General features: G+C 39.7%; 1 protein-coding gene across 8 annotated transcripts in view; it reads left to right on the top strand.

Annotated features, from left to right (window-relative positions):
- The first annotated feature begins 650 nt into the window (after positions 1-650).
- The window catches only part of LOC113030834 (teneurin-3), a 132,539-nt gene continuing 113,378 nt past the window's right edge, over positions 651-19,811 (top strand). For 5 of the 8 annotated variants that reach the window (XM_026182631.1, XM_026182622.1, XM_026182613.1 and 2 more), the window contains exons 1-4: positions 686-853; positions 929-1,564; positions 13,060-13,547; positions 15,454-15,729. In XM_026182631.1, coding sequence (XP_026038416.1) covers positions 13,277-13,547; positions 15,454-15,729 — 547 coding nt within the window. In that variant the 5' untranslated portion in view covers positions 686-853; positions 929-1,564; positions 13,060-13,276. Of the gene's footprint in view, positions 854-928; positions 1,565-12,809; positions 12,906-13,059; positions 13,548-15,453; positions 15,730-19,811 lie in introns of those variants that run through there. The other 3 variants (XM_026182580.1, XM_026182588.1, XM_026182598.1) reach the window with 3 other exon arrangements.

The raw sequence follows: 19,811 nt of genomic DNA, 5'->3' as shown, positions 1-19,811 counted from the left end.
GCTATCAGATAGCGTCTTATATGTTTTCATACATCACAAAGCTAATTCAAAGTAAATGTGGTTTTGGTTTTAGCAGGATGGAGAATGGCTGGGAGGCAAGTGTACTTATCTCTGTAATTGGAGCTCATCAAGATGAAGTTTTCACACTTACAAAGCAGTGAAGGACTTCAATTCTTTCTATAAGATCCGCAACTGACGCTCTATCTAAGCATGCACAAAGCATGCTCGTATTTTATTGAAGGTTCATATGAAAGATGGGGAGACAAAATTCATTAGAATAACCTTTCTTAGTGTTGGTTTAGGTTGACTGAACTCAAATTGTGCATATTTATTGCATATCTCTGCAGCAGTTGATCAATTCCACCACAGATGGTGGATGGAGCAAAACAATATGAATCAATCTTTATTCGACAGCCAGACTAACAGCAACATTTTAATTTCAACACCAAGCGTCGTCGTTGTGGCCTTCTTGTTTACCCAACAGTTTAACAGCTTGAATAACCCTTAGCTGCTAGTCTTCTGTGAGAAATATCGCATTTATTTACATCACTCTGCCTTTCCCTTTGTCAGTCACACTGAAGGTGAGAAATTGAGATTTGTGAGTTAGCCAATTATGTGGCAGCGCGCGTGCGGCCATAGGTAAGCTTAATGAACAGCTTCTCAATACAAAAGAGAAGAGAGGAGCGAGCAGGCTGAAGGAAAACAGGCAGGTGGGCTGACTGGAAGCTGTGGCTCTGAGTAAATCCGCCTCTGCGCTTTCACAATCAAATTGAGGAATATATATAATTCTAGCTTGCATGCAAACTGGAACTTATTTAAGTGGCAGCAACAAACGCGTAGCAGTGTATCAAAGGTAGTTTTGGTTATTACAGTGTCGTTGGAGGTAAACGCGCTCTTTGTCTAATAATGGGACTCGTTTTCTTCACAGGTGCAGCTGTGTGCTTGTTGCTGCTCACCCGTGTGGTTGACCCCTACGGCCTAACCCGTTCCTGATAGGCAGACCAGAGGCGAGGCTGAGGGAAGCGACGGGATGCGCAGTTTATCAGCTGACAAGTGCATATCGGACAACGGAGTAGCAGAGCGGCTGGCGAGACTCCGCATCCTCACCGAGTGAGTTTTCTGCTTTTAAACATCCAGCGCAAGTGCTTGGCGACTGGAAAAAATATATATAACGGTGTTACCTCAGAGAGGGGACAACTGCATTGTCGGAAGTATTGCTTGAGCTCAGCCACCGGGACTACTGGGAAGATTTCTAGGCTGAAACACGTTTCTCGCGCGGAGCTGCCAGCTGAAGCTCCTTGCTCCATCACCAAGCAGCAGCACAACGTTCACGCACAAGTCGGCTGTTCCGAGCTTCAGCCTCTAATCAAGCCGAGAGATTTCCGGGGAGTAGTGAAAGAGGTCTCGCTGAAGAATCCACACTGTGCTGAATTGCAAACGCGGTCATTGTAAGAAACGTATCGCGTCGCGCTCAGCTCCCCGCTTCCTGCAAGTTTGGACTAAAGCGCACCGTTGGAAGTTTATGTGCCGCTGCTTCGGACAGGCTCGAAGACGCTTCATGCAGGTCAGTGTGTAGTTAGATTTCCCCCATTTGCATTGACTCTAAATAGACTCCATCCGCGTAATTTAAATAAGCCACAGGATCGTTATCCCCTGGTCAGTAATGGTGTCTAATTTGGTCTGCATGCTGTATTGAGTCTTTTGATAAGATGCGAACCCGAAACCCACCTGGCGCCCAGCCCCTCTTCTCCACTACCTTGAAACAAATGAGTTGGGTAATATTTGGATTATGCGTTATAGCCTATATGTTTAGCAAATGCATTGCTGCAGTGGGCAGGCTACAGATGCAAGATGTATCAATTTCTTGATATTCCGTTCAGAGTGGTGGGGGGTTATTGTATTCCAGTTTTAAGTGATGAAAAAGATGAGTTTCCAAAACTCACCTGATGTCCTTTAACGAGTGCTATATATCGTGCTCTATATATATATATATATATATATATATATATATATATATATATATATATATATATATATATATGTATGTGTGTGAGTGTGTGTTTATAAGGATTTTGCTGTCATAGATCTTTGAGAATTCTAGGAAAAATATATAAAAAGTATTTTATTTATTCTTTTGACATTATTAAACTCTTATTTTTCAGTAATGATAACAGTAATAACATAATTATCTCCAATCTAATCACAGTCACATCTAAACTTACACTCCATAAGGGGTCTTGAGGGATGGTCTGGATACAAAAAAATAATTTTTCCAAAAATATATTGCTACAAAAACACCCAGGAGCCTAATATAAGCGGTATGCCAACCACAGAAATGGTCTGCTTAATCTAATAATAATGTTAAAGGTTTTGAAATACATTAACTTGTACCACATTTGTGGTTTAAGCTTCAGGAGCAGAAGATGGAGAAAGTTCATCAGAAGAACCTTTTGTTTGCCTCAAAACAGGCCTCTAGAAAGGTCGGGTATTACGCAGTTGTTCAGAACCTCCAAGCATGTTGGTACAGACAAATGCCAGCAGAAATCACAACCTTCTACATGCGTTTTGGGGGTTAGGAGGAAGGGGCTGTTGCCTGGCAAAAATCATATGGAACGTGCAATTTGTAAATTGATTTTGGTTTTCAGGATTAGCAGGATTTCAAAACCGGCAAGAAGTTATTTTAATTAAATACAACAGTTTAGACATCAGATGGTTTAATTTCAACTTTCCATGTGGCTCAGCAATGTGGAATTATGACTTGTCTTAGCACTTAGCATGAGGCAGAGAGAAACGTTGATCTGATTTCGCTCTGGCAGGGATCAGACTAAACGCAATCTGCAAAAACATGCATCTGGGTCCATATGATAGCCCAGAAGGACAAGAATATCTGTCCAGCTAAAGTGATTTATTGCTATTGTCCTGAGTGCTATTGAGGAACTGCAGCAGTTGAGGCCATTTGCTGTCAAGGACTGGAACAGTAAAGCAGTGTAGATCTTCACCACTTCAGGCCTGAGTGGTGAACTGTTCCCGCTGTTCTTGTAAATCATAAGAAATACTTCTATGAAAATTTAAATAATATGAAACAGAAATAAAACAGCAAGATTAGATATTAGATAGGTAGTCAGAGGCGTATTACTTAAAAATATGTATATAAGCGATCAATATATTTCTAATCTTTAGCTTTTGGCTTTGCATCGGGTCACATAGCAACAAAGAAAGGCTTCAAACAGCAGAGACACAGTCTGTGTTTCTTGTGTAAGCCTGTAAATGCATTACAGTGACACTTATTGGGTGATATTGAACATGTGTTTTTGTAGCAGGGCCCCAGAACATGAGTGCAGCTTGTATTATCTTTTTTCAAGGCACTGGTAATAATTGAAATTGACTTTTCTGAATAAGACATAACAATCTATATGACTAATGTTCTGGTGACTGCAGCAGCATCCTGATAAATGAAGTGTGTTGTGTTTACAGTCTTCAGAAACACACCTGGAGTCAGAACAGACCTGGTGAATATTAGGCTGTCGACATATTTTACACAGCTCTGCAGAGAAAAGCAATAACCCACTGTAGTTGTCTAGTACACGCTTTGCCATAATGTGGCAGGTGATTACGCATCTGGAACTGGGATATTTAGGCTTTTCTGCTGTGACCCCTCTTATTCAGGCTTTAGCCAAATACCTCAGCTTTAAACTTCATTGCTGCTTCAAGCCCAGTAATCAAAGCAGGTGACTACAGTTTCTGATGCGGCAGAGTCCTTGAAATTCTGATTTTATTTATTTATTTATTTTCTTTTCTACGCTTGGAGCTCAAAATGATCTAATTAATTCAGAAATATTAGAAGAACTGTGTACATAACACTGCCACTCTGTGTTCCTATCCTTAAGTAATTTCCCCTTTCATTATTCCTGTGGAGAATTTAATATTCTGTGTGATGAGAACTGCCTCCTTTAGGGATAATGCCGCTTGAATACTGCCCCTAAACAGTTTTATAGATTGTTAAGGGGCAATCGAAATGACTGCTCTCCATCTGTAAAAATTACTCCTCTAAGATATGAGAGATATGGAAGGAGAGTCGATGCACAGGCCTGCGCTTATAATATTTCATCATATTACTTGTAGATGCTGACAGTGGCTCGAAAGATGACCTTAGGAATTATAACATTTGATATGGCAAACAGCATGGCCGAGTCGCCTGTTTCAACACATCAGAGCAAACACGTGAAGGTTAATGCAGCCTGACAAACTACCCACAGTTCCCTGGGCTCAACGGATCGGTTCCATGTCATATTTACTTTACATAATTGCTGCCCTCTAATCTGTTACTATTAACACACAGCCTGTCTGGCTATTGTCTGCTGTAGTCTCTTTCACCTGTTTTCTCTCTGAGTACATTTTCCCTTTCCTCCCATGAGAATAGCCAGACATCATGATGAATAGTTGGCGTGAAAGTAAAGCATGCCACGGTGCATTCTTCAGGCCTTTAGAAAGTTAAAGAAACCAAGCGTCGCGATGGCAAAACCTCCATTGACGGACCGATTTGCATATGTGCTTTAATGACCTCACCTCAGAGGATTACTGTCAGGGATGTGACTCCTGCAGCAAAGTTTACCATTTAAAGAAAAGTTGTTTGTGGTCTGCGCAAGTTGCCAAATTATTGCTGAAAGTCACCCTAGCATTTGGGAGGGAAGAGATTGCACGCTCTTGAAATGTGCTTAGAGTAGGGATATTTAGTGACAGCACTTGATGCATTACCACTGTGGTCCTTAACTACATTGTATGCTGCGTGAGAGAGGGGGTTGGGGGGGAAACATGGCATAAATGTAAGCTGTTTCAGGGGTATACGGTATATGCTTTTTTTTCTTTATATAACACCATTTTATTCTACAATTCATAACCAAGTTTTATTAAATTAAAATATGGATATCGGGAAGGGCTTGAAACAGTCGGGAATATAAATGGCATTTTATATCAGCACTAAAGATGGATTTAATTAGTATTTTTCATCTTGAATATCTGCTTAGTATAATGTGAATCCTGCCATTGCATTCTGATTGGAGAGGAGAGAGGAATGTTCTCAAAGGAACAGTTATTTTACCCAGCTCATGGCTATTGTAGGCTGACTGCATGACCTAATGTGTTGTGCGTAACACAAACTGAATTCTGGATCTCATTGCACACATGCATGCAAATACATTGGTGGTGATGTTGTGCGTAGGCGTTCAGACAAAGCAGCCAAGCTGGTAATTGTTTGTGATGAAGTGAAAGCCGTTCCCTTGGCTTTGTATGGATTACTTAAAATCAAGAAAAAGGACTATTCAAGCATGACACCTCTTGGTTTTGTTTTGAGGTTTTTGGCCGAAACAGGCTGAGATGAAAGCCACCTGCGATTAGCCACAGGATGCTGTCCTGCTGGTCCAGCTCTGGGGGCAGCACCACTTCACACTGTTGTAACCTACAGATTAACATTTATGGCTCAGCATGCTCCGTTGGACTTTCTGGGTCAAGACCAAGTGGCAAGATTGAGGAGTGGGCTTGACTTTGTAACAGTGCAACTCTCGCTGCATGCTCCAGGCTGAGGCTGGTGGGGAGAGCCAAACAGAAATGTGCTTAGTTGTGTCACAGGGAGAATAAAATAGAAATGCATTGTGCTCTCTGCTTGTGAAAATTGCTCTGAGCGAATACCTCTGCGGTGTCTAGGTTCGGCTTTCATGAACTACAGACATTATATTCGAAGGATCTGAATACGATGTCAGGAATTGTTACATTTTTAAAGGATGTTATAGCTTATTAGAGTCATACTTGTGTATTGTCCAGCTCACATTAAAATATTGATGAAACCGATTCATTATTTAAATTGAAGAATTTTTTATCTTCCCCTCGCAGTGGTCCATGTTGCCAAAATTCTAAAGAAAAACGACTTTTGCTGTTTTGCTATACTTGCATTAAGAAATACCGATCCTGGAAAAGGTTTCCCAGAATAGCTTCCATCTGCCAAGGGCCTTAGGTCTGGTCTTTTGTGGCCCCTGGACAGCCCAGTGGGAAGTTGGGCGTCAGCTACGGTTGTCGATGGAGCCGGTTGATGGCCTCAATAATTCAGTTGACGTGACCTCGCTGATGCTGAAAGCCTCAGGTCTGGTGGGTGACGAAGAGCGATGATTGGGACAAGGCAAAGGTGCTAGTTCATGTGGGAAGCCAGTCAGTAACACATTTCTGTCTCCTTATTGTCAGCAGGGTGAAGGAGAAAATATTGAATATCAGAGCATTGAAGAGTGTAAAACTGGTGCATCTGATTTGGTGTAATGGTATACAGGTCAGCAATCTTTGACTTCCAGCGGAGAGCAGTGTGCATTCAGAATTCAGGCTTGGCCGATCATTACAGGCCAGATTCTACAAGTTTCACCCCTGGAAGTAGAAAAACCAGTGTGATGTGGTGAATTTTCAGATTGATGTTTCTTTTATAAGGCCTGCAGTCTCTCAGTAGTCTGATCGTGTGCCATCATGACCTACATACGCCTTAAAAAGCTGACAACAAGAGAATAAAACCCTCCAGTTTCTTTATGTATTGTAGGGTTTATGTGGCACAACTGGTCTAAAGAAGAAACGCTCTCTACCTATTATTCTCTGTAAATTGTTTTCATTGTGTGCTTTAAAATTTCTTCTAATTCGGTAGTATTGGCGTAGGTACATTGATTTATTTTGTAACGCCTATGAAGACTAACCGCTACTGCACTATGTCTGTGTTTGGTCAGATTTGATGTTTTCCAGCAGTTGCAGCAGCTCTTGAGTATTGCGCTCCCATTGCAGTATTCTCCATTGAAGCTTTCCCTTATACTCTTCGGTTGTCTAGCGCTGTTATGTGACTGCTGCGTATATTCCATCTCCTCCTGCACATCCTAAAAGAGGGAGGTTTAGTTTGTGGTACAATCGTGTGAGATGCATTTGAATGACACCCAATGTCAGCACTTTAGAATATCTCTGCGCATTTGAATTTTTATCTGGTTGCCAGGTTTGTATGCTTGCAGAATTTAAAATATAGTTTGAGTAATGATTTTCATCCACTCTCTGAGTGCTTGTTGATTGGCTACAGTAGTTCTACAGATGTCCAGATTAGACTGTCAGGCAAGACTGATGTTGGATTTATAATCTGTAATTAAACAATGCACTCCAGTCTAAATAAATAAGATGTCTACAATGAAGTTTTTATTCTTGTCAGCGTCATTTTTGTTGTTACCCATTATGTTTTGTTTACAAGTTTACTGTTGTGGACAGATACGGCTTCTTTCAGCCCTCCTCAATTGTTTTTTGATTTCTCTGTTGCATCGTTACTCTGCAGCTGCATCGCTACAATTTAATTTTATTTCCGTAACAGCGGCTCGATCATGGATTTCTCTTTAAATTGCTGCAGGACGGTAGAAGTCTGTCAGCAATGGAGTCAATTCATTTTGTGCGAGTATTAGATGATAATTGTTGACAGTGTCTTGCAAGATTCTCAATTAAGTGAATGACCATGGACATCATTACTTCTTTAGATCCGCCATTTGAAATAACACTGCAGTGATACCAATTTGAGAGAAAAGCAAACTGTGGCTCATTGAATTAAGACTGTCTCGTGTAATTGGGTGTGTGATATGGAAGGGAGCACCTATTTTGATAAGAACTGGCTTCAATAATTGTAGCCTTGGATACAGATAAATGCTGTAGCCTGTGTGTGCGAATTCACTGAATAACCCGTTATTACCATTTGAGATACAAGGAGATAGTGCAAAAAAACATTATAAAGCTCTGGGTTTTTATATTCCAATTGTCCACACCTAGCAATTACATTTTAAAAAATGAATCTGGCTGTGCTTGCAATTTCCCCACTAAAGATTCAATGAATATATAACTCACATGAGTCACAGGTGAAGGATTATTTGAGGGATTTGTAAACATCCACGCTCAGCTTATTGTGTTGTATCCTGGGACTGGCACATGCTTTTTTTATTATTTAATTCACACACACACACACACACACACACACACACACACACACACACACACACACACACACACACACACATATAACACACAAAAGGCGAACAATAAAATGGTTAAGATTAGACGTTGACCGCTGTGATTTAGAGACAGGCAGGAAAAATAAGAAAACAAAACGCTTTGAGTTCAGCTCAGCTTTTTTTGATTTATTTTTCATAGTCACAGTACCTCTGTTTGTCTTTTAAATGCGCTGCAACTATGAGGGATGAAGCTTAAAGCTCCATGTGCCTGGAATAATGTGAAGTGACTGTACCAGAGATTTGCATCACTTTACTCTACTTGTGAATATGCATCATACACCGAGACGAGAGACCTAGCATGGAGTAGGATTTTATCGTGTTTCCTAAGAGTCGCACCGAGGGTGGTAAGCTCATCCGTCACCATGTATACTAAGGATATAGCTGCAGCTAAAATTTAATTGCTGGTAAATGCTGTCATGATTTTGTTTGCTGTCTTTTCTCCACTTCCTAACTGCCTTTCTCTCTCTGAAGCTGTACATTTATAAAGACTGAATTATACCAAAATGTCGTTGTGGCATATCAGCACTATTTGGTCAGATTCCCCACGATTCACGTCAGCACTTAAAGAAAAAAAAAAAAATCACAATTTTGATGCTGATCTGGGTATTTTTAGGTAATAGTTCTACAGTTCTTGTTGCAGTGAGGAATTTAGGCATTGAGCCTCAATAAAAAACGAACACAATCTGGTTCAGATGGCATCCAGAATTCAGAGTTTGGGCATCACGCTGCAGACAAACACTTCTGTGTCTCCAAAATCACTAGTGTCAGGGGGAAACAGGCAGCATCTGATGGAACACTGCCCTGGTTCTCCCTCGCCCCTTCTCCAAGCGCTGGGAGGCACAAAAAAGCAGAAGAACTGAAGAGAAACTGAAAGAGGAGAGGCAGAGAGGAGCGTCAAAGAGGAAAGAGAGAGAGACTCGACAAGATGAATTATGCAAAGCTGTCAGAGGCGGCTATTGTTGGAGGTGCTGGCTGTGTTGAAGAGAGCCAGCCCTGATCTCCACAAGCTCCATCTACTGCTCTCACCACTCCCCGTGGCTGAGAGCCGTCTGATCTGTGCTCCGGCAAACGGCCAACAACAAGATGAGGGGGTTTGGGGGGAGTTGAGGGGCCAGCCAGGCCACTTGGTGACAGGTGAATTGTCTTGGAGGGACACACTAGGAACGACAAGTACGCTCTTTATTATCATTATTTACAGAGGTCACCAACAGGGAGATCTGAGCTGATACGTACAGCCGCCCTGCGGAAATATAATTACCGGACAAAGGCTTGGTGAATAGTTGCCACTTCAGCACTCTGGTCAGCAGTGGCTACTCTTGTTTTGCTTTGTGTGCTGAAGTAACCAGTGTCTGCCAGCTCAATTTAAGCTGGTGTAGGTGTTCATTAATCTAATTTTGCATGCTTATCAGTTCTGAGATATCTTAGAAAAGAAGCGCACTTTCGTCTTCTTAATATTTCTGTCTATTCCTGCTAAAGTTGGAACAGCTTTAGTTATTTCACCTGAGATTTATTTATTTACCGGAGTTATTTATTTATTTTATTTCGTTTTTATTTGATCTTTTGCATTTGCCTTGGCTTTGTTGGCACTCACATGCAATAATCAGAATTTAGTAACATTTGGATTGAAATGCGGTGACAGATGTTGGTTGGTCAGGTCGCTGTCAATCAAAACACACAGTCAGATGCAGATTAAAAGGAGGATGATTCTGCATTCTGCTAGAACCAAAGATTAAATCAAATCGGTTTTTGAAGAAAGAAAAAAAATACTGGTTATTTTTTGTCATTTCAATAATTAGTTATGTAATATTTGAGATCAGTGATTCAGTGACGTCTAGAAAGTCACTGATCCACCTTAGCAATCCTTGTTTGAAGTATCAGAAAGTATCCTTTTATGTTTTTGATGATTAATGTACCGATAACATTTTTCTCATTCATTTAATTCATTATAAACCATCTTATTTAACCAATCTTAAAAGGTTTCTCTCCTCTTTGGTCATCTCTTCTGAATCCCAGCCCTGATCTGTTGGTAACATAAGACATCCCCTCTGTCATCTTTGATGAATAAAGTACTAAACGGGAGACGTGGAAAAAGTAAATCTCAATTAGAAACCTCTTCAACTGCCCTGAAGAACCAGTTGACTTGGACACGTGTCTTCACACCTTATTATACAGATGGTTTATGGTTTATGCTTCAAAAAAGTGCAGAGGTGTAGGACAGTACTAGGCGTCGGGGGGACCGTACTCAACTGGCACGGGAGTCGTTCGGACGTGTGTGGAGCTGAGCTGCGTACATCATGAACTATCTTTTTCCGTGCCTCACTGGCTTGCAAGAGGACCTCTGTGTGACACTAATTTTGCAGTGTCGACTGTTCCACCGAGTGGTCATGGGTGACTAACTGTCCTGATTCAACTGCATGATCAAAGGTAAAAGGGAATGTAGAAGTGAATGATACAGAAAAGTTTTTTTTTTTTAGGGCGGGGAATGTACCGAGGATTTTTGATTCATAATGAACCCTAAAGGTTCTCCTCATTTAATCAAACAGAGCTGGTGTACACTAGTATGTACTCTCAGTAGGGTAGCCAGAGGCAGATTTTATGTAGTAAATGCATACTACATAGTCTAGTTTATACTGCACTATACTTAAAACCTCTGAAACTTAAAGTGTGTAAGAAAAACAGAATTCTCTTAAGAGCCTCTGTGACTTCTTGTACATATTTTAAACTGTAACGAATGAACCGTTAGTGTCCCCGTGTGCTGTGAGGAAACAAAGCGAAGCAGGACACTAGGATGAGCTGTGAAGAAGATGGCATCTTTGAGTCCTCAGAGTAATAGAGGAATGTTTATGGGGACATGCCTGGTCACTTAAGGGCTTGTAGGCTGATTAGGACACAAATCTAATTCCTCCTATAGTGGTCGCTTGTGGCTCAGTGGGTAAGACTTGTGGCATTAGCTGTTTTTCAGATACCGAATCTTCTTACAAGTCCATAAAGAAGGGGGAGTTTGCAATCAAGGAGGCTTCTGGGCGTGTCCGCTTGGACGCATCCTGTGCATTAATCTGCCAATCTGGACGGGTGTGTACAATTTCCTGAAAGTGATGAGATGTGATTGAGATGGCCTGTGGCATCGTAAAACAAGTGCGTGGGGGGGAGTGTTGAGTGTTGAGTGTCAGCCTTACAAGAGAGTGTGTCACTGATTGCATCTCAGCCCATCGGGGGAACAGAGCGATATGAAGCAACTCAGGGAGAAGGGGGGAAAAATAAGTTTAAGAGGCCTAGAACAGCTCACAGTTTTCATTATCCCTGCATCCTGTACTCCACCCGCAACTGCTTCAGTTTTTGGAACGTCTCTCTGGGGCTGGTGCTATCTCGCCGTGCGACGGTACGCTATCCTGGCTTCATTGGAAGGTTTTGATGCTTGATGTGAAACGAAGTAGATCTCATTTGGGGAAAGAAGGAGTCTGATACTCAAGTCTTACAGCTCAGCCAAGAGAGAAATGAAATTGTGGTGTGTGGCATGTGTGACTCTGCGCCGTGTGTGTGTCTCAGGAAGCAGTGGAAAATGGCTGGTAATAAACACTTCTGACACACCACGGCTCCCATCCACATTCCACTCAAGGGTTTTTTGTGGATTAGTCACATTCTCATCCCCCTTGTCCACATTTAGAGCAGAGTGAGAGTGTCTTCTCTGAATTTCTAACAAGTTAGGATTTTTAACACCAATTTATCTAATGTTTCTGTGGCCAGAGACAAACTGCATGTATAGCTAGTGCAGTGTTTGTAGTTGTCAAATATTACAGTGAGAGTTTGGGAAACAAAGCTGGTTCAAAGTCTTTGTATGAAATTAGAGTCTTTTACTGTCTGCCCTGGATGGTAAATAGAGAAAGGTAGTCTTTTTGCTATTTTAGGCATGAAATTAAACACTGGTTTAAAATATGCAAATGAATATCTGTCAAATATAAAGACTTGATCACCTTGCAGTCTCTTGACACTGTGTCTGGATTTTTTTTTAAATCTCTGAGATCAAAAACAAAACAAAGAAAAAAAAACGCTTTCATTTTTGGAAGAGCTTTCATTGCTGCTAATTTAAACCGATTAAATGGTTCTTGTGATAGCTGCTTCTTGCCCACTTGTGGACTATTCAAAGTAACAAAGGCACTGTTCTGGGAAAAAAAAGATTTCTGTTATGATTTTTTTAGTACCTCAAATGAAGTTCAGTTTACCTTCACTTTATTGTTGTGGGTGCAGAAATTATGTGGAGCTTAAGAAATGGTAAATTGAAATGATCTGTGTGTATGTGGAAATACAGTATAAAAGTATAAAACGTCAACATTGATAAAAAAGCACAGTTTTATTTTCCTCTCTCTCTCTCTATACATATATATATGCTATCCAGCATATATATATCTATATATATGAATTTTGATAGAAATATTTAATCTTGTCATTGTTCTTCTGTGCATTTATAGTAACACTTATTGAATGTTCATATAAAGGCTTGGCATTCTAATTTTATCAATTAAATAAAAGTCTTTTTAAAGTGATAATGAAAGTAAAAGCTTTCCTAGTCATGTCAACCTGTTGATTTATCCTTCATTTAAGCAGAATTTTGCATTCGGAGAATGTGAACTTTGGAGCATTGTCAGTGGAAAATTGCAAAGTTTTAAACTTTTAAGTTAAAAAAAGAAGAAACTGTTTTTTTAATCTTTTTTTTTTTACAGAGTGCTTACTGAAATTACTGGAATTGAAAGTTTTTGAAGGACAATATTTAGAGTTAACACACTGAAGATAAACATGACTGCAAATGCAACACAGAGGTGATCTTTTAAGAGGCGAAGTCAACTTAAGGAGGTATATATCAGTTCACGGGTGAGGTTTCAGGGGTGTGGGGGTAGAGTCGGGGGTGGGGCCATGAGAAGGGGATAAGTGTGTGCTTTAGAAGATGAAGCAGATGGATTAGTGTTATCTGAGCTCCTTACTTCCTTTCCTCATCTCTCTTTTCCAGGTAGAGTGGCTGGAAGGCTGAATGGACTGAAGAAGTGGGCGACAGAGGTTCAGAAGTGGGGAGGAGGGTTTGGGGGGAAATCGGTTACAGGACGAGAATCAAAGCCACAGGAGGAAGAGGAGAGGGGGTAAAGCAGTGAAATAATCCAGTGGTGAGTGTCTCAGGAGAGTGCCGGTGGTGAAGGGGAGCGGAGTTGGATACCCAGCATGCAGGCAGCATGGAAAGGGTGAGGGAGCAGCGGCCTTTCTGCTCGCTGTCCAAGAGCCAGAGAGACCGAGAGAGACACTGTGAGAGAGACAAGGATCGAGAGCGCCGTTACACCGCCTCCTCATCAGACCGGGACGAGGGAGCCTGCCGCGTGCCCACTCAGAAATCCTACAGCTCCAGTGAGACGCTCCAGGCCTTTGACCATGACCCTTCACGAATGCTCTTTGGAGGAAGAGTCAAGGAGATGGTCCATAAGGAAACTGCAGAGTACACAAGGCCAGGTTAGCAAGAACAAATGTTGTCCTTCTGTGGGATTTTTCAGGATTTGTTAGATGAATGTACAAAATGTAAGCTCAGAGAGGTGCGGATTGACGGTCATTTTTTAACGTCATGGCCAGTGTCATCAGAGTTTATCATTTAAAAGGCACCGGGTACAAAAAAATGATTGTAGCAAAAAGTCTTCCATCTTATAGTGGCATTTTTCTAAATCGAACAAGAAGCTCTTAGATTTCAGTTGTTGTTAGACTTTAGTAAATACCACAAAGAACAAAATCCTTATATCCATGTTCATTTGCTGATGTCTAACAGTGTGAAACCTCATTAGTAAATGAATGCTCATGCAAGGATTTTTTTGCTTGTTTGTTTAATAAATGTTATCCCACAGTTTTATCTCCCACTTTATCTCTGCAAGCTTGACAAGAAATAACAATATGGCGCCAGTATGCTAGACAGTAGTAAACACAATTAAAGGATGTCAAACAAAAGCATAAATTAGATTTATATTTCTAAACTTTTACAGAGAATTCCTATTGAGTGTGATGTAGTGGCCTACTCTGACCTCATAAAATGCTCATGCCCTGCAGGACTATGTTAAAATAATAAGATAAAATGTACAATAAGTAACCCTCTTCTTTAATTGGCTGTTAGAAACTGCTGTAATTTCTGTAATTAAAAACTTTGGGCAGTTTATTCTATTTTATGGCACTCCTTTGGCTCGTAAGATTGCAATCACAAAAACTATCCATTACACTTTTACATTTTCATGGTGCTAATTGGTGTCCATTTTAGAATAAATGGATTTATGATGAAGTTGTGGGAAGAAGAGTAGTTTCCTTTATTTCTTTTTAAAATCCAGGCATTTAGCCTTAACGAGTGTTTCTTACATCATCACAGTAAAAGTCAGATTTAATGTTGATGATGGAAAAAGAACATGTTCTTGTTAATTAGTTGCTCTTTATGTGTTGTGCGTATAGCACAATAGCATAAGAATCCTGGTACATTTTAAAATGGCTTATATGACAAAAATCGAGCTGTGTGAATTTCACTAAAATTTTAAAAAACATTTTAAATACATCAGAGGCTGATGAAAATGTCTCATTTTGAAATGGTAAAATATACTGGAGATAAAATACATTATAGCTATGATGATTTCTACATTAAATATTAATAATGAGCTATAGCAGTTTCTGGATGAACACACATATATATTTGAGCCTGACTACAAGCATCTACTAAGCAAATACAGCTCATTTCATGGTTAAAATCAAATATGCAATGAATGAAACTGAAATATGAACTTTTTAATTCAAGGACTTTGAGGTGAACTAAGATGTTTTTGTGTTTTTTTGGCAGCATGCCTGCATCATTTAAAACCAATTGAAAACATGCTGCAGACTCTTTTAAAGGCATTGCAGGTTAATTTTTATTTTCAGAAATAAGCAAACCCTTAAGCAATGTGAAATGGAGACAAAACTAATTTAGAGCATTGCTGTGATTTATTGTTAAACAGTCTCTTAAACAGTTTCGAAAAAACTATCATAATAATTAGGTGATTAGCATCTTTACTTTTTTTTTTATCTGTAATTTAATCCAAGGATATTGATTTCAGACTATTTGTCTAATGGAACTTGGTAATCTTAAACATAGCAATTATTATAATTTTAATTAGACTATTTGTGTGATTTGAGTCAAAGAAATGCAGTTGTAGATCTTGATAAGTTGATGAGTGTTAAGTAGCTTTGGAGGAACTTGTTAAGGCTTTAATTTAGCAATTACCCCCTGCCTTGTCGCCATGCTCTTAGATTAACAGTTTTGTTGTTGTTTTTTTTCTCTTTAAATAGCCCTGCTCATGGCTATTAAATACGGTGTTGCTTGGTTTGTTAACTTTACTACTTCTGTCATTGACAGGGCAGACATTTTCGCTAAGGCAACTCGGGATTTGTGAGCCACCGGCTCGCAGAGGCTTGGCTCTCTGCCCCGAGACTGGCCTCTCCCACCCACTCAGCAGCTATTCCAGAGGACCCGTCGTTACCGAAAACCATGAACCTGTATCACCAGAACGTACCATTACTCTTTGGGGGACAGGGGCAAAATCGGGGCAGAATTCATGCCTTTCCAGCCGCTCTAACTCGGCGCTCACACTCACTGACACCGAAATGGACAATAAATCGGACAATGAGATGGGTGAGTGAGGCACACGTTTCATTATTTTACCTTAAAATGCTTATTTGTTTGTAGCCCTTACCCTCATTGCTTTTCAAAGGGGGAGAAATCACTCTGTATAAAGAGCAGCAGTAGGTTGGATTATGGTGGGTGCTGGAGACAAGGCTCTGATTGGTGGAACAATGTGAAAACGCGATTGGTGGGGCTGGTATCTTGAGAGGCATTTGCAGCTGTCTTTGTTTGGATCAAAGGCGTGATTCCTTGCCGCATGCGGAAAGGAATCGGGCCTTCAGATTGAGTAGTTGCTAGTCACCTGGTCCTGCTCCACAGGAAGCAAAGGAGTTTGATAAAGTTTCCCCATGGGCTAGCGTTAAATCAAAGATAGCTTTGTGTGCCTCAGTCTGAGATTTTGCTTAGAAATTCTGCAGTGGTTGACTGGGCATGCATAATGGCTGATTAAATGGGCACAATGGTTTGAAGTGCAAATTTGATCATGCTGGAAACCTGAGATGGAGGATTGAGGTTCTGTGTTTGAAGAGGGCAAATCTTTGTTGCGTCAAATGGAGGCAATACATGTAAGATGGCTATATTGCTGTGTTGTTGTTAAACTCATTTATGTCGATCCACTCTTTTCACATTTTACTGTTGTTATGCTTGTTTTTTATTATTGCTCACTGAAAGGTTAGTTTGCACTTCGGAACATCATTTTGATCAAATCTGTTGCAAAATGACATCCAGTGCTTTTTTCACCAGTTTTTCTTCTTCCGTCATCCATCATTTTCTTTTATTGAAATGCATTGCGTCTCTTCTGTCTACGCTCAAAGTCAGCCTGTCATTAACTTTATCATCTCAGCAGCATATGTTTTGGTGTAGAGCTTCAAAATTTTCCTTCTGAAGTTGATGACTGAAAGTGCTCATGACATTGCACATCATTCATCACCATTAAAGTGTGAGCCATCGCCATTATAACACATGCAATGTAAAACTCTAATTATTTTAAGAAACCAGTGGTCTCAAAGAGTGGCAGGCAGTTTAAATAATTAGAGTTGATTACACTTTACTGGCAAGAACATTAAAGAGAGGGTAGAAAGGAAAATGTCTTGTGTTCATGTGCTATCAATTTTTATCTAAAAACATTGGCTACAGTCTGACATTTGAGACAAGTCATTTTCTTAATGGCAGTATTCATCATAGAAAGCTTGTCTCCGGGGGAGGGGGCTGAGTAAGTATTTTACCTTTTCAAAATACCATCAGAATTCAAGTCCGTGTGTTTGTTCCTGAATCTGGCCTTTACTTTGGCCCAATACGCTGCATGCATTTATGAGTCACTAAAAGCTCCGCTCTAACCACAGAGGTGCCTGTAAACATGGCCTTCACCTCCTTAGTGCTCGATTCCAGTCATATTTGATGGTGAATACGCCAAGAGTGAAACTATATCAACAGTCATTTCTTCAATATGCTCTCTGTCTAGCTTTGATTGCACCTGGCCTCCACCATTTTAACTGTGCGAACACACACACACACACACACTTATACAAACGCCGCGGTACGCCCCTTTGGCATACCTCCTCTGGAGTTTCTTTTGGAAACTCCTCAAGAAGCTGCTGCTGATTGGCTCTAGCACAACACCCCACTGAGACTTAAACTCACTATTGTCTCAATTAGTTTCGCAGGGAAAATAAACACTTTATCTCTTTATCTGCTTTGCCATACATTTTTTCAAAAAATGTTACAAAACTCAAAATCACCTAAGAACATAATTTAATGGTATTATTGAAAAATCTACCCCCTGTTTGTTCAAATAAGCTACACACACATGCACACACACATGCACACACACACACACACACACACACACACACACACACACACACACACACACACACACACACACACACACTCACTATCATTATCTAGGGTTTGAACCAGAGCAAAGGAAAACCTGGCCAGTGTTCCATCTCTGTAGATCTTGGTCCTTTTTTCGTCAGGAGCATTGCACTTTTGACTTTCACTATTTAATGAAGCAGCTAAGAGAAATGACCCATCCAAAGGTTTCCATCAACTGAATATGCATGCTGAAGCTCCGACAAGGGGCCGTTCAGCCCCACTTATTCATAAATGAACTCAATATTTCATTCTAATTCGCTCTGTTCTATAGAGTGTTCGACACAGACAAGTACCGAGCCCTCAGCACATTCACAGAGAGCGTCATCTGCAAATGTTAACCTCTACGAGAAAGAGCTCCACCTTTCAAAGATGGACCAAAAGTGGTCATAAGTGGACAGTGTACAGCTTTCGATGGTCAACTGGAGACCACAGACTGAATAAGAGCAGTTGTTTTGTGAAGTGATGCATTTGCATTTTTGCAAATAAAAATGACCTTTGCTGAACTTTATTTTTCAAAAGAGACGACTGAGACTGTGAATCATCTGAGTTCAAGTCTGTTGACATTATGCTCATGATTATCCATTTTTATAATCATCTCCTTTTAATAATATCAACGTACAGCTTTTATTACATTTTCTTGTCTAATTCTTTCATGCGAAGCCCCTAATTGTATTATAACTGTTCATTGGTGGAATTTTATTGAAAAGAAAGAGGGGGAAAGAGGGGAAAACTGTTAAATAGCTTGCATTGATTTTACACTTAAGATAATCCAGAGCAACTGATAGAATCCCTGGAAAACAAAACTGATTGATTAAAGTGTTTGTCTTATTGGTCTTGTAGCTGTATGAATAGCCATGTGATAATGAGCCATCCTTACATTTCCTAATGGATTGCACCATTGTTTTGTCCTCTATATGAATGGTATGCGCCATATCATGCTTTTTACACATAACATGGCATTGGAAAAAATGTAATTAAAATAAAAGCAACAATAATCAATAACACTTTGGCTTTTTAAATATTTGCAAGCCTACAGTGATACTCTCTAAATATATGCTCCCTCTCATCATGCAGAAATTATTTACTATCATCCCCTATATGTGACAGTGATAAGTTTGCTATGGATAAATACACATCATATATTTGCACACACATATAAACACGCAGACACACACTTACTTAGTTGCTCACTTACTGTCTCATGTAACATTAGTGCTGTGACATCTACCAGCCATGAAGAGTTAGGAATCCATGTCTGTGGGGAGTGTACCGGCGCTCCGAGTGGCAAATGGATATTAAAAGAAATGTTTGAAAGAATTCTGATTTTATTTATTTATCTATTTATTTTTAGTTTCTACAAATAGGAGATTACAGTCAAATTTTCTACAGCAACAATGCTGCATGGAAATAAAAAATAATTTCTCTTGAATAATGTCAAATGCATTCAGAGACAGAACAATTATTGGAATAAAGTGAGAAGAGTTGCGTTAAATTTTTATATAATTTAACTCAGATTAATAGTCAGGTATAATGACGCTGTATTTTCTAAGCTTCTTTTTCAAACACTAAATGCACATGAAAAAATATCAGAAAGATTGTTTTATTTGGTGTCGTCTTTATATGCTAAGGTGCCACCTTTCCTGGAATGTATTCATTTATAGGATATAGAAACTCTGTTTGCATGGCCCAGAATGTGGGTCACTTCATATCCTGGGGTTTTTCAATCCCACTCAAGCACTTTTCACTGAAGTGGGAGGAATTTGTTTAAATAACTTTAAGAAATGAAAATAGATATTTGGACTAACTATGCATTTTTTTCTGTTAATGTCAGGTTTTCTTTACAGAATTTAAAAAAAAAATGAATGTAATTTTATAAGCCATTAAGCTTTGAGATTAATTAAATTTCACACCTCAAAAATGAACAAGCAGCCATTTTTGCTCCACTGCTTTCCTGCCAGTTTTAGTAACACACATTTAGAACAACACATATTATTAAAAAATATAAAGAAAATATTCCCATTTCAATAAATGAACAAATTTGTAAACAAAGCTGAAGTTTTCTTCAAAGCTGACTAGACACTGTTCTTATTGGGGCACTTGCTACTACTTTACGGTAATGCATTTTTTATGTTTAATATGAAATTGTAATAGTATAGTTTAACTGCTGCTGTGATGTAAATAGTTAAATTTATTTAGGACCATTACATCAATATACA

Source organism: Astatotilapia calliptera, chromosome 2 (assembly GCF_900246225.1).
Source record: "Astatotilapia calliptera chromosome 2, fAstCal1.2, whole genome shotgun sequence".
Classification (NCBI taxonomy): domain Eukaryota; kingdom Metazoa; phylum Chordata; class Actinopteri; order Cichliformes; family Cichlidae; genus Astatotilapia; species Astatotilapia calliptera.
This window is presented reverse-complemented; position numbering and strand designations above follow the sequence as displayed.